This window comes from Sinocyclocheilus grahami, unplaced genomic scaffold (assembly GCF_001515645.1).
Source record: "Sinocyclocheilus grahami isolate Dianchi unplaced genomic scaffold, SAMN03320097.WGS_v1.1 scaffold225.1, whole genome shotgun sequence".
NCBI classification, from domain to species: domain Eukaryota; kingdom Metazoa; phylum Chordata; class Actinopteri; order Cypriniformes; family Cyprinidae; genus Sinocyclocheilus; species Sinocyclocheilus grahami.
The window spans coordinates 235,498-250,761 of NW_015505404.1; the positions used below are offsets into that span (position 1 = coordinate 235,498).

The window sequence follows — 15,264 nt, forward strand, 5'->3', positions numbered from 1 at the left end:
TGGAGAGGTTCATAAGGACAGGAGCAGTGTTGTTATTATTAACTATTCAATGAACACATTTTAATAGCTTTAGTTTTAAAGCTGAAATTAAATATAAATACTACATGAAAAATTTAGAAATGCTGGTGCGGCAGCCAACTGAAATAATAAAGATAAACAGAAACATTAAAACCCTAATAAAAATGACAAAAGCACATTACACAATTACTAAAATCTATAAAAAATCTAAATAAAATCTAATTCTAAATATTAATAAATACTATAACAGTATATGAATAGTACTAAAAAATAACAGTGGACAGGACAAATAGCAACTCACTAATTCTTCTCAACAGTTAGGAAAGAGCATGTCAAACATTGTGAAGGGGATGGTGGGCCCAGAATAAACAAATTGATTGTCTTCTGTCTGTAGTCCACATCAGCATCTTCTGTAATCTTCTCCTTGTCTTTATCTTCCTGCTCTACCTCAAAATTTCTATTTTTCTCCCTTTGTGCTTACTATTAGCCTATCTTTTGCCTCTTATGGTGTCTTTCCTCTTCTTCTCTCTGTGTCCTTCACTGCAACCTTGCTCTTGTGTTGCCATTATGTCTTTCTCTTTTCAACTTTCATATGCTTTTCTGGTTCTCTAGAGGCCATTACACTTGACTCTTCCAGTTCTAGTCTCATTTGTGTCTCTTTTTCATCCATCCCCCTCTCTCCTGGCTCCTGCTCTTCAACTGACCCTTTCACTTCATCAGTCGTCACTGCCAAGCTACTCTGCAATTCAGAGGGCGATCAATCTGCAGATTGCCTGGATCTAGCTGATCTGGACTGGGCTGGGCACATCTGAGTTTAACTGGATTGGCCTTAGCTAAAACTGGACTTTACTGGGCTGGGCTTAGCTGAAATAAACTGGACCTGTTTAGCTAAAATGCTGAAATAAACGACTGGGTTGGGTTTAGCGGAGTACAACTGGAATGGTTTCGGATTTTCAAGACTGAAAACTAGCACACTAAAGTGGACCTAACAGAGTATAGCAAAACTAGAGAAGACTGGGTCAGTCTTAGTTGAGATAAACTGAATTGGCCTTAGCTAATCTGGCCATGCTAAACTGGACCTAACTGGCTTTAGCTAATCTAGACTGATTTGAACATGCTAAACTGGAGCTGACTGGGTTGGTCTTAGATGAGATCAACTGGACTGGCCTTAGATACTCTATGGATGGCTCGATACCACTTTTTCAGAACCGATACTGATCCGATACCAAAAATTCTGAGTATCTGCCGATACCGATATCGATCCGATACCAGCGCAGTTTTTTTAAATGAGTGTAGAATTTCTATACATCAATGTGTAGGTCGATCACCACTCTTTTGTATGTTACACACAATCTACTAAATATAGACAGCTTCATTATAAAGAAAAATAACAAACAAAAAAATATAATCAAAATCTATGACAAAAATACTATTATAAACTAGGTTAATGGATAATTCAGTAGCAAAAGTTACTCTAGAAAAAACAATGAGTGCACAATAATTGTATAAAATCCTAAACTTTTAGTGAAAAAAAATACATTATTTAGTGGGTAACAAATAAAAGTGAATAAGTGTAGGGCTAAATCTGGTAGGCCATTGCTCTTTGTATTGTTGTAAAATACATTCATGAAAAACAAGTAATATATAGTGAAGTGAAGTGACATGTGGCCAAGTATGGTGACCCATACTTGGAATTAGTGCTCTTCATTTAACCCATCCAAAGTGCACACACACATCGCACTTATGCGCATCCCGTGTGCAGAATGACGCACTTGAAGCAACACGGAGTCACAGTGCGCAGCATAGAGAAGTTCAAAGCACAAAGTGAAGAGATACTGATGCGTGGTGTATTAAATATGTGCCTTAGTTTATTGAACCTTTTCTTTTAACAGTTTTAAATTTCAGTTATTGTGCTCGTGACGAACAATTCATAGTGCTCTCTACTCCAGTCTTGTGATCTAACCAGATATCCGGTAGAAATGTAGGCGACACGATTTAGAAACAGCACGAAACTCCAGCAAGATAAACTCCTTTTATGCAAAACCATTTATCTTTATTTACAGATAAAGTATAACATTAGGAACATTTAATCATCTTGGAGAGAGTTTCATCGTCTTGACTGTCATAACCGAACGTGACACACAGTTTGAATGCTGAATGGAGGATGACAGACAGCTGCTGCGGAGAGAAGAATTTATGTGAACTTGACTTAAATATTCATCTGTACCTCACATTAAACTATGGGAAAGCTTCAGAACAATAGTATATATAGTGCATGAAAACTTGATGGTGCTTTATAATGTTTTTGTGGCTTTCGTGGGGCTTAATAATAACACAGAAGAGTATACGCACTATATCGGATTTGGATCGGTCTCGTCTGACCGATACCCCGATCCAGCAGAAAATGCCAGTATCGGAGCGATACCGATACTGAATATCGGATCGGCACACCCCTAAGATACTCTACACTGAACCTGGCATGATAAATTTGACACAGCTGGGTTTAGCTAAACTGGACTGATCTAAGCTCGGTTTTGTTGAATACAACTGGATTGGCTTTAGCGAATCTGGACTGAACTAGGCACAATAAACCGGACCTAACTAGGTTTAGCTAAACTGGACTGGGTTTAGCTGTATACAGCTGGACAAGCCTTAGCCAATATGGACTGAACTGGGCAAACTAAACTGGACTAGACTGGGTTTAGCTGAGTACAGATGGATTGGCTTCAGCTAATCTGGTCTGAGCTTATCCAAGTTTAAATGACTGGGTGTAGCTAAACCGGACTGGACTGAGCTGGACTTGCTGAGATAAACTGGACTACACTGCAAATAGCAAGACTAGACTGGGCTAGGCTGAGTTCATGTGGATTGGTTTTAGCTGAATTGGTCTAGTCTTAACAGATGTCTCTGTCAGGTTCACTTGTACATACAGTTCCCTCCCCCATCCAATCATGCACATACAGTCTAATCTCAGACAGCCCGGTATGGTTGATGGCGCTCCATTAATATGACCACAGTGCACATCAGCCAGCAGATTTACGATGGTGGCGATGGGACGATTTGGCACAGGCAGTGGCAAAAACAGACACAGGCACACAACTACACTCGCTTGTTTTTCTATCATCCTTTCACTCTCACAGCTGCACTATAATGAGGATCCACATCAGGACCCAGCGTCCACCTAGCTGCAAACAAATATGCACAACACCATCTCTCTCTTTGTCTACCAACACAATCACTCAACACAAAACATGAACACGAGGGCATGTAAATTTTGCACATACACACCCAACATAATCTCCATCCACAGATGTGCACATACACCCATATTCCCTCTATCCTCCCCCTTCTAATGCTGACGAAAGAGATTTACAGGGCAGAGGAACAAAAGAGCGGGTTACACTGAGTTCAAATCATCATATGGTGAAAAAGCCCTGCGTTTCATTAGCGACTCCGTTTTTTTATGATCCTTTCACTCTCACAGCTGCACTATAATGAGGATCCACATCAGGACCCAGCGTCCACCTAGCTGCAAACAAATATGCGCAACACCATCTCTCTCTTTGTCTACCAACACAATCACTCAACACAAAACATGAACACGAGGGCATGTCAATTTTGCACATACACACCCAACATAATCTCCATCCACAGATGTGCACATACACCCATATTCCCTCTATCCTCCCCCTTCTAATGCTGACGAAAGAGATTTACAGGGCAGAGGAACAAAACAGCGGGTTACACTGAGTTCAAATCATCATATGGTGAAAAAGCCCTGCACATTTTACCAATTCCAAAAAACATCAATCTTAATAACCACTATTAATCTTGTATTTAATCACTTATAATCTATATATTATTGTTCATGAAGGCTGAAAGTGAAAAATGTCTTCTATTCAGGTGTGCATAATTATTAAGCAGGTTATCTTCTACAGATAAAATCTCGAGATGGACTAAAAATGAACTCCCAAAACTTACTGCCAGATTCTGGAAGATACATTCTTCAAACAGTGGTACAAGAGGATGTGGTGCTGGTGCTTCAACGTCACTCTCAACTTATATGTCTATAAAGCCTAATATGTATATATATAAATCTACATAAGTCTTCAAGAATTTTACTACACTTCAGTATGTTATTCTTATTTAGTAGGGGTCAATTTTTAGGATTCTATACTTAACCTAAGTCTCTGAGAACCTGACACCTTGTACTTCTGGAGACTAAATGGTTCCTGGTGACTTCACACCTAATTCTTCACCTTAATTCCAAATTATTTTGCAGTTAACATGCAACTTTTAACAAAAAACATTCTTCTCCACATGTTTTTGACTGACCCTGCTGACCCACTGATCGTTTTGCTGCCCAATGGTTATGCATTAACTTTGCAATTTCTAGTATTGTAATAGTTTTGAATATTTCTCATGGGCATTTAATAATTTTTGACTTTCAGTCTGAGTTAAATCTCTTTTTTGGCTCATTTTATCTGTAAAAGAAAATCTGCTTAATAATTATGCACAGCTGAATAGAAGACATTTTTCACTTCCAGCCTTCATGAATAATATATATCAATTATATATGATTAAATACAAGATTAATAGTAGTTATTAAGATTGATGTCGTTTGGAATTGGTAAAATGTGCTTGGAAAAAAATATGATCAGCCTTGCAACACAAAAGCAAGCATGAACGCACACACACAGACTGTTAAAAGCAAGGAAACTACAATTAAAAGCAAAAAGAAGCCTTTAGAACCTTTAGAGTGACAAAAGATGAGGGACAGAGAAAAACAGATGAATAAGAAAAAAGGGTAAAAAGCATTTGGTGAGTATAAAGAGGCTGGAAGTATGTGAAGCTATATTCCGACAAAGGAAACCAGTCAGAGAGTATATTTTCGGAGGGATCTGTTTGTTTGACTTGCACACTATCAATGCACACAAAACCACAAATTCCATTCACTGTATTCTTTTCCTACACTATATCAGACAGACATGTACACTTTCTTTACTCCATTATCTGAATATATACAGTATTTTGTGTAAATAAACAGACACAAGCCATTCAAAACTGAATAGAGAATGACTTTTTAAATTTCAATGATATTTCTGAATTTTAATTGAAATTGAACTGAGGTAGCAAATCCAATGAAAAATGCAATTCAAATTGAAATGTAAGGAAGCACAATGAAAATGATTAGTTTTAAAAATTCAAAGAAATTCATATTACCATCATTTTAACTAGAGAAGTACATGTAAACCAATAATGCCTTTAAGGGATAGTTCACCCGAAATTTAAAATCTGATGTTTATCTGCTTACCCCCAGGGCATCCAAGATGTAGGTGACTTTGTTTCTTCAGTAGAACACAAACCAAGATTTTTAACTCAAACTGTTGCAGTCTGTCAGTCCTATAAAGTAAGTGGATGGGAATCACGGCTAAAACATACAATAAAACAAATAAAAAACATACACAAACAAAACCAAATTAAACCCTGCGGCTTTCCATCCACTTACATTATAGGATGTATGATTATATGTGTTCTACTGAAGAAACAAATTACATTAAAAAACAAATCCTACATCTTGGATGCCCTGGGGGTAAGCAGATAAACATCAAATGTTCATTTTTGGGTGAACTATCCCTTTAAAAGTATTGAAGTTTGAAGGTTTGCAGCTTTTAGACAGAGAGAATGACAGAATGATAGATAGAATGACACAACAATTACAGTTTTTCTCAGTCGCTTTGGTGCATTTCTCGAATCATCCTTAATATTTGCAAATAAGTATGTGCATTTCTCAAAACAATTCGTACAAACAGCACTACACAATGGATTACCTGCAAAAGCCTGTTACTTACTCAAAATCTTTAGCTCATCTCTCAAAAGAAAGTATTTATGTCAATAAACATATCAGTGCCATCAGAATAAAAAGTCCTTGTGTCATTGATCACAAACAAGATAGTCAAAATGCTTAGTCATGTTGTTAATATAACACTGCACTCTGTTAGTATTACCTGATGTAAACTATGGCAACAGTTTGGATGCAGTTACTGTATTGAAATGCAGAAGGCTGCATAAGCCATAATTCAAAAGTACAAATGTACACACATAACTGTATGTGAGATATTGACTGAAAGAGACTGGATAGGATTCACAGTTACACTTTGCTAGTGGTCTGACAAAAACAAAAACAAAAACAATGTCATTGTGATATAGAAAAGAAATATGGGCACAAAGGCAAAAATACAAAATTAGAAAGGCAAACACAGGAAACACCCCTTAGGCAGAACTTTGCTTTTGCATGCAGCACTGTATGAGGAATTGCAGTGCAGTCTGTCTACACCTCCTGACGGTCCACAGATTCATCTACATTGCAACTAATATCTCCCCTTGCAATGCAATGTGGAACTGGAGTCAAGTGAACCATCTCACAACTTCATATATGTGTATGAGGCTGGCTTCAACCTGACCAAAAGCAGAAGGCGTGTTTTGGAATGTCATCGGCCACACAGCTACTGTTGATTTACCAGGCCAATGGGGAGGAAATATCCATTGTCAGAATTTGTAACTCTTGTCTTGTCCTCTGTCTATATATGCTTTCCAATTGAAGGTTCATGAGAACCTTAAAACCGCAGACTAATGTACATGATCAATTGCATGAATGTACCAAAGCAATCGCAACTTGTTCAAAAGAATGAGAAACTGCTTTTATGATGTGCACAATTGACTAGATGATGCAGTCATCATAGACGAGCAGTGTAGGGATAAATAAACAAATAAATATAACAAACAAAAAATTAATAACAGAAAAAGAAAGAATGACAGAAAACAAAATAACGACATAAAGACAGAACGACAGAATGAATGACAGAATGACAGAACATTAGGAAGACAGATAGAAAGACAGAATGACAGAACAAATGATACAGCAACCGAACAATAGATAGAACGATAGATAGGAAGAGCGATAGATAGAATGATAGAACGATAGATGGATAAACAGATAGACAGACAGATAGATAGATAAATTTGATTCAAGTCAATTCATAGATAGACTTGTAAATATAAATGTAAATATTTTCAATATATATACTGTATGTGTGTGTATTCATATATACATAATAAATAAGCACAGTACACATACATATATTATGTAAACAAATACTTTTATTTTGGATGTAATTTATCACGATTAATCATTTGACTGCACTAATAGAACGAGATAGAATGATAGAACAATAAATAGAACGATAGACAGACAGACAGATAGACAGACAGACAGACAGACAGACAGACAGACAGACAGACAGACAGACAGACAGACAGACAGACAGACAGATAGATAGATAGATAGATAGATAGATAGATAGATAGATCAAGAGAACAAACAATAGAGAAACAGGCAGATGATAGATAGATAGATATATAGATAGACAGAGAGACACACAGACATACAAACAGATAAATTTGATTCAAGTCAATTCAGTTGAATTCTGATTTATGTTCAGTGCTCATATAAACACGATAAATTTCAGCTGAAGCTGTGATCAATAAAGTTCAGCTGAAGAATGTGAGCGATGTCCAAGATAATTCAATTATCATGCTTTACATACAACTCTCCATACGACAGAAAACACACACAGCTTATAACACAACACCATTTTCCCTTCATTTGTATTCTTATGCAAAATATGTGTACAACGTACCAAGACATAAACGAGAACGAGGAATATTCACACATATACTCATATACTGCATACTAAAGCGAATGTATTTAAATCAGATGAATATGAAGAGCTGTTTGTCAAAAGACTCCTGAGGTGACATAAACGTTAATATTTACATTCATATTCATCATATATACACCTGCAGCTGCTTCTAGCATTCCTATTTTTCTCTTGAGCTGACAAGCAATAAACTAATGAGCGTGTCAGCTGGTCTCTGGATTAAGATGCGTCCGCTGTAAGAGTGTGTGTATTTGAGCAAAAAATGGCCATCCTTAATCACTAAAAACGGATAGAGATGCCTGTCGGGAGAGGCAAAGCAGGGGCCGCTGATATGTGACTGCATGAAGGAAAGAATGTCTATGAGATGGGACACTTACTATGCAAGGACAAGCATGAATAATGTGATTTCAGAGAGGAATTCATAGCCGTATTCACAAGCGCGTGTCACAATTCGTCTTTGGAGTCGTGCTTGTTCATGCATGGCATGTGTAGCATTATACGCTGTTTACTATGAGTTACGCTGCCAATGAAACTCATATGTGGAAGGCTGGTGGCCTCTAGTTGCCAGGGCAACGCATACAAATAGCAAAAGGTCTTTATTGGTTGATTGAAATGCGACAGCTCACCTAAGCCAACATTATTAATATGTATGTGGAGTATCATCTATGACAAGCACCAAATGTCAAGCGTCTGAGAGTGATCTAGCAAAGCTCGTTCCCTGCTGGCGTCGCATTTAACCTTTCGCGGCAAAACTCAGAGGGACGGTGGGGGGGGGGAATAAGTGCATGCTCTCTGGGAGCCGTCCAGGGGACGGGATAAAGATCTGAAGCCGAGGCAAATGACGTTAACAGCCAAACATTAATACCCATCAATATGTATGAAGGTGTGTAGAACTCGAACTTATGAATTTATGTATTAAAGGAAGTATATGTGAGTATCCATACACGCTTGCAGAATTCAAGTGAAAATGTATGGAAATATACATGTCTGGACACATGTTGGCAAAGCGTCAGGGGAGCAGTTGTTAACCAAAACTAAAACTGAAACTGTTATCAGGGGTTAAAGCAAAAAAAGAACTTTTTTCCGGGGGCAGGGCAGCACACGCAAAGCATGCAACGACTGTGGCAACTTTAACATTTGAAAGGATACTATGGCAAAGTTATTGCTTTCTTTATTCAAACTGATTTACTTTTTCGTGAATATATGGTTGACCTGAAGAATGAAAGCTGTATCATATACTTGGAAAATTATGAGCTATATCACCCCTTATCGACACTAGGGGTGTGACAATGCACTTAGCTCACAAGAGGAGACAAAATACAGATATTTGGTTCACTAGAACGCGACAATATTTTAATACTATTGTTACGAAATTTTCAATGACAAAATATTTGTCTTTTAATTACAAAAAGTAAAACAATGCAGTTGTATTTAGAAATATTTTAACTAATCCAGGGCTGTAACTAATAATTATTTTGGTAATCAAGTAATCTACTGATTATTTTGACAACGGAGTAATCTGATATTTTTTAGTAACAAACAGACCTAAGTGAAAACCAGGCTTTAGTATGACTATTTATATATAAACTAAAGATGAGGCAATAATAATTAGCTCAAATAAAATATCAAAAGCAAGAAATTACATGACTGTATTGAACAACACCGTTAAAATACATAATGCAATATGCCTATACATAATATGAACATAACCAATTTAAGTAGCTTATGTATTAAAACAAATACCTGCAGAGGGCGCCAACGGCCTGGTGACATTTCACTTTACAGCGTGATTAAACCATATTTAAATCATTTAATTTTAATATTTGGCCACATGCAGCAACTTTTATTTTTGAAATTGCGATGTACAATACATGGCATATTTAGAAACAGGTTGATGTATTCTCCCGTGTTGGCAAAGGTTTATAAATGATTTACGTTTACAAATCTTTATTTGTAAATACCGGCAAGTTACCATTAACAGATCATGTGTGAACAGGACCTTTTAAAAAATCCCGGTAAATATGTTCTGGCAATCATATCATTCTTATGGAGATGACATGACTACTCTGATCTGTTTACAAAGTCAATATGTGCTCGATGGACATCTTTGACCATTGCGCCACACAGCTTTTTGTCGCGCTTCTCCATTCATCAGGGCTGCGACTCGGCAATTGGATACTATTATGCGCGTCTCGTGTTTATAAGAGCCAAACATTCTGATTGGCTAGTAATGTTAGTTTGGTTGAGAGTGAAAGCTGCTCCTTTCATACCATTGGTAGGCGAACTCATGGACTCGAAAGTGATATCAAATCAACAATAGTTTTTTTTTAAATATAGGATTTTTTTTTTTCCGCAGCCAAACGCTGCACTCCGCAGAACTTTAAGCCCTGTGTTATAAATCATATTTGTGAACTGAAATACAACTAAAACAAAATAAAATATAAATATTAGATGAAAAAAAAAATGTTAAATTAGAAATGTTGCCTTCCTAAAATAAGTTTAAATACTAAAATTACTAAACCTTGAACTGGAAAAAAATAAATAAATAAAGCTATATATAGAAATATTGATAAGCGCATAACATGACCTAAACTTAGCTAAAATTAGAAATAAAATAGAAACTGAAAATATGAAATAAAAGAAAGAAAAACTACAATAGTATTTAACACCAAAAAAAAACACTGGTTCTACATTGATTATGCTAAGGCTTTCTGACTAAAAAAATATGACAGCAATGCACAGCATAAATAATATGGCTAGAAAACAAAATCAAGTAATTTTTTTAAAGTCCGAATTGATGTGATAAAATTAAAATGCTGTATACTTTGAAATAACTGCACGCAAACAAACACTTTTTAAAAGTTTATAACTTAAGTTTAAGCCAAAATGTATTTATTTTTTTTATTAATTTTGCATAATGGTATAATAAATGTTTTAAACAAAAAATACTTCAACTATCCACAGATCAGTTTTTGGTGATTATTATGTATGTTCAATATTTAATGACCCGCATAGTTGAAGGAAAAATTAAGATTTTCTATGCAAGCAAAATGTACTATTAACTGAAATATGCCCAAACTGCCCAAAATTGAATGGAGAATCCAATTCAAACAAGTTCGGATTAAAACCCAGACCTAATAAATAAACCAATGTGGGTTGCAATCCTGACACTCCTGCAGGTTTCCTACTGATGCAAACACTAGATTAAAGTGCTTTAGCCATTACACTTGTTTGTTTTTCACTTCTCGGTGACATCTGTTGGTCTCAGGTAAACGGAATCACACCGGTTGCATGGAAAACGAGGCACAAGCAAACCATATTCTCGTCTTTGTGGTAGAACAGCTGCTGCGATCAAGCTCGAACACCTCGGGCAAAAACAGCAATCTGGCTTCTGTTTGTTGAAAATGGCGTGGGACATCGGTACTCAAGCGATGCTGAATCTGAACATACACTATTCTTTTTCACTGGCACTGAGGATTATCTTTAAGAGAAAAAAATAAATAAATAAAGCTATATATAGAAATATTGATAAGCGCATAACATGACCTAAACTTAGCTAAAATTAGAAATAAAATAGAAACTGAAAATATGAAATAAAAGAAAGAAAAACTACAATAGTATTTAACACCAAAAAAAAACACTGGTTCTACATTGATTATGCTAAGGCTTTCTGACTAAAAAAATATGACAGCAATGCACAGCATAAATAATATGGCTAGAAAACAAAATCAAGTAATTTTTTTAAAGTCCGAATTGATGTGATAAAATTAAAATGCTGTATACTTTGAAATAACTGCACGCAAACAAACACTTTTTTTAAGTTTATAACTTAAGTTTAAGCCAAAATGTATTTATTTTTTTTATTAATTTTGCATAATGGTATAATAAATGTTTTAAACAAAAAATACTTCAACTATCCCACAGATCAGTTTTTGGTGATTATTATGTATGTTCAATATTTAATGACCCGCATAGTTGAAGGAAAAATTAAGATTTTCTATGCAAGCAAAATGTACTATTAACTGAAATATGCCCAAACTGCCCAAAATTGAATGGAGAATCCAATTCAAACAAGTTCGGATTAAAACCCAGACCTAATAAATAAACCAATGTGGGTTGCAATCCTGACACTCCTGCAGGTTTCCTACTGATGCAAACACTAGATTAAAGTGCTTTAGCCATTACACTTGTTTGTTTTTCACTTCTCGGTGACATCTGTTGGTCTCAGGTAAACGGAATCACACCGGTTGCATGGAAAACGAGGCACAAGCAAACCATATTCTCGTCTTTGTGGTAGAACAGCTGCTGCGATCAAGCTCGAACACCTCGGGCAAAAACAGCAATCTGGCTTCTGTTTGTTGAAAATGGCGTGGGACATCGGTACTCAAGCGATGCTGAATCTGAACATACACTATTCTTTTCACTGGCACTGAGGATTATCTTTAAGAGTTCAACTGAACAAGGTGCAGACCACTGAGGTGGCCTTCCGAGACCATTTCTTCACTTGGATGCAAAGAGCAGAAGTGATTTTATTATTTATTCATAACATCATCAAGATGCCAGTTCTCCTAAAAACAGCAGTGGGTAAAAATATATAGGTAAGCTGCCAAGACATGCAAATTAACCTCATTCCTCCCACATGGATCCACAATGAGTTTTGCAGAGCTGCGCATCCTCCACAGCCTTGTATTAGCAATCCACTGACTTCTTCCACTTAACTTCATCCAGCGAGGGCAAACATTAAATCGTGTTGCAGTATGTCGAAATGAGATGCCAAAAGCAGCAGGGAGGCAGAACACAGGTCTCACTGGTTGAGACTCGATGGAAAGCTCTGAACTGAGACTCTTTTGGAAGAAACAGTTCCATGGTGCAAGAACAGATTTTGCCTCAGGGTCAACCATGTTTACTTGTGAATATACACAGTATTAGTAATATTGATCAATTCTTGATATATCATGTTTTGATATATTTACAGTAGGAAATTTACAAAATATCTTAATGGAACATGATCTTTACTTAATATCCTATTGATTTTTGGAATTAAAAAAACCCTGATAATTTTGACCCATACAATGTATTGTTGGATATTGCTACACATATACCCGTGCGGGATCCACAATGAGTTTTGCAGAGCTGCGCATCCTCCACAGCCCTGTATTAGCAATCCACTGACTTCTTCCACTTAACTTCAGCCAGCGAGGGCAAACATTAAATCGTGTTGCAGTATGTCGAAATGAGATGCCAAAAGCAGCAGGGAGGCAGAACACAGGTCTCACTGGTTGAGACTCGATGGAAAGCTCTGAACTGAGACTCTTTTGGAAGAAACAGTTCCATGGTGCAAGAACAGATTTTGCCTCAGGGTCAACCATGTTTACTTGTGAATATACACAGTATTAGTAATATTGATCAATTCTTGATATATCATGTTTTGATATATTTACAGTAGGAAATTTACAAAATATCTTAATGGAACATGATCTTTACTTAATATCCTATTGATTTTTGGAATTAAAAAAACCCTGATAATTTTGACCCATACAATGTATTGTTGGATATTGCTACACATATACCCGTGCTACTTACCATACAAACCATACATCAATGGAAAGCTTATTTATTCAGCTTTCAGATGATGTATAAATCTCAATTTCGAAAAACTGAATCTTATGACTGGTTTTGTGGTCCAGGGTCACATATGGGTCAATCATAAAGCAAGGTAACATAAAAAAAAAAAAAAAACGTAACGCTATTTAAAAAACTGTGTTTTACGTAATTCTTGACAATGTAATAAATCCTGTGGGGTTTCTTTTTTGAGAAACTAAACTAAAATACCTAAAGCCAAAAGAAACATGAAATATTTAGTATGGAACCCCGTCATGAGGAAATTCTGCATCCTTTTATTTTTTGTTTTGTCCGAGGTTGTGCGTCAAAACCTTGTGAGCTGCCTATTGAACGTATTTTTGGGCATGCACCATTTCGGACATCCTCGAGCGGAACGCGCCTATGACGCCCAAAAATGCTGTCTAGCTAGACAGCTCACTAGGTTTCGACACACAGCTCGTGTATTGTCTTGAGCGAACTACACGGATTCTGTTCCACTACCGTCCTGAACGGCTGCTTTATAGCAAGCGACCACAGTGTGCATCCCCACAGCAATACCGAGAGCAAACTGCCTATTCTTTCAGACCAACATCTGGGCGTTCAGTACAACGCATGCAAGTTCCTATCAAGCAGTTCAGTAACTTTTCCATATCGCGATGAATCAGATCAGAGGTTAAATTGAAGAACTTACCGGTACAGACATCTTGAGCTCCTTCTTTCAATCCACTACAAAGCTGATGCTGATTTTAACGGACCAGTTTCTTCCGCTCTCACGGTTTTTCAGCAGAAAACATCGATTTGTGTTGTTAGGCTTCTCTCGGAGTCCTTCTATTCCATGCTGTCTGTAGTAAGGGTGCAATCCGCGCCTCGATGGGGTGAGAAGTTTGATGTGAATGTTTCAGATGTGTCTCCGCTGCGCAGTTTCAGCCCTCCTCTCCAGAGAGCTGCAGCTGGGCTACTAAGAAAACGGCTGTGTTTGAATTAAAACGCCTCTCTTCTTCACCCGTTTTTTTCCCTACAGTAAGGAATGACCTGGCTTGTGTTTATCTGTATTGCGGTGGCGTACACTGACACTTCGTAGCACAGCGAACCAGCATGCCTGTGATGGAATCGTCAAGTTCTGTTTAAAGGGATAGTCTCCCGTTACCTCTGTGTGGATAAACACGGCAGGGTTTATATGATAGGCTACGCTGTATACGGAATAACGTGTTTACATTCGACGCGTTTATGCATCTCGTGCTACTGTCCTATTTAATGCTCTTTATACTGTTTTAATCTCCCGTCTCACTGGGAAAATCATTTTTGTGCCTTACAAAATATTTTGTAGTATACTAGAGAATAATTGTCAGCTATAATTCAGTTATGTTCACATCCAAACATTCAACCTCAAACTAGTATACTTGGTGTATGTACAGTGCACGTGATGTAAATGTCAATCAGTATGGACCTTGAATTTTTGCACTAAACTGTTATGAAAAAGAGATGTAGGAGACGAAACAACGATAAACAACTGTAGATGCAACAACAATAGACCCCGTATTGATGAGCAATTGTGTTCTACCGAGAAATAGTGAAAACGATAGAACAGGTTTCATCTTTAGTGTGCATGCATGTGTCGAACGAAAGACTATGCGTTTGGCTGTACTTGCATGTTTGTGTCAAAACGAAAGTACTTTTCGGCTTTAGTAGGCTAATTAATTAATTGAGCGCACCAAGCAGCGGAATGCTGAACGTCCGTTTTTACTGTTAAAAATAATTATAATTTAGCTATGATCAGCTATAACATTTTTATGCAAACTTGGATCAAAATTTGTCTATTGACAATGAATGATGCTTTGTCGCTCAAATCGCTGTCACTGCGAAACCCTCTTTATTGTAGCTATAATAAAATGTGTTTACTTGGTATCAAACGGAAATAGTCAGA

General features: G+C 36.8%; 1 protein-coding gene across 1 annotated transcript in view; it reads right to left on the reverse strand.

The window, feature by feature from the left end:
• LOC107596915 (breast cancer anti-estrogen resistance protein 1-like) overlaps nt 1-14,423 on the reverse strand; it is a 106,562-nt gene extending 92,139 nt beyond the window's left edge. The window contains exon 1 of the mRNA XM_016287772.1: nt 14,032-14,423. Within this exon, the coding sequence (XP_016143258.1) occupies nt 14,032-14,043 (12 nt within the window). The 5' untranslated portion in view covers nt 14,044-14,423. The remainder of the gene's footprint in view (nt 1-14,031) is intronic.
• Nucleotides 14,424-15,264: the final 841 nt, after the last annotated feature.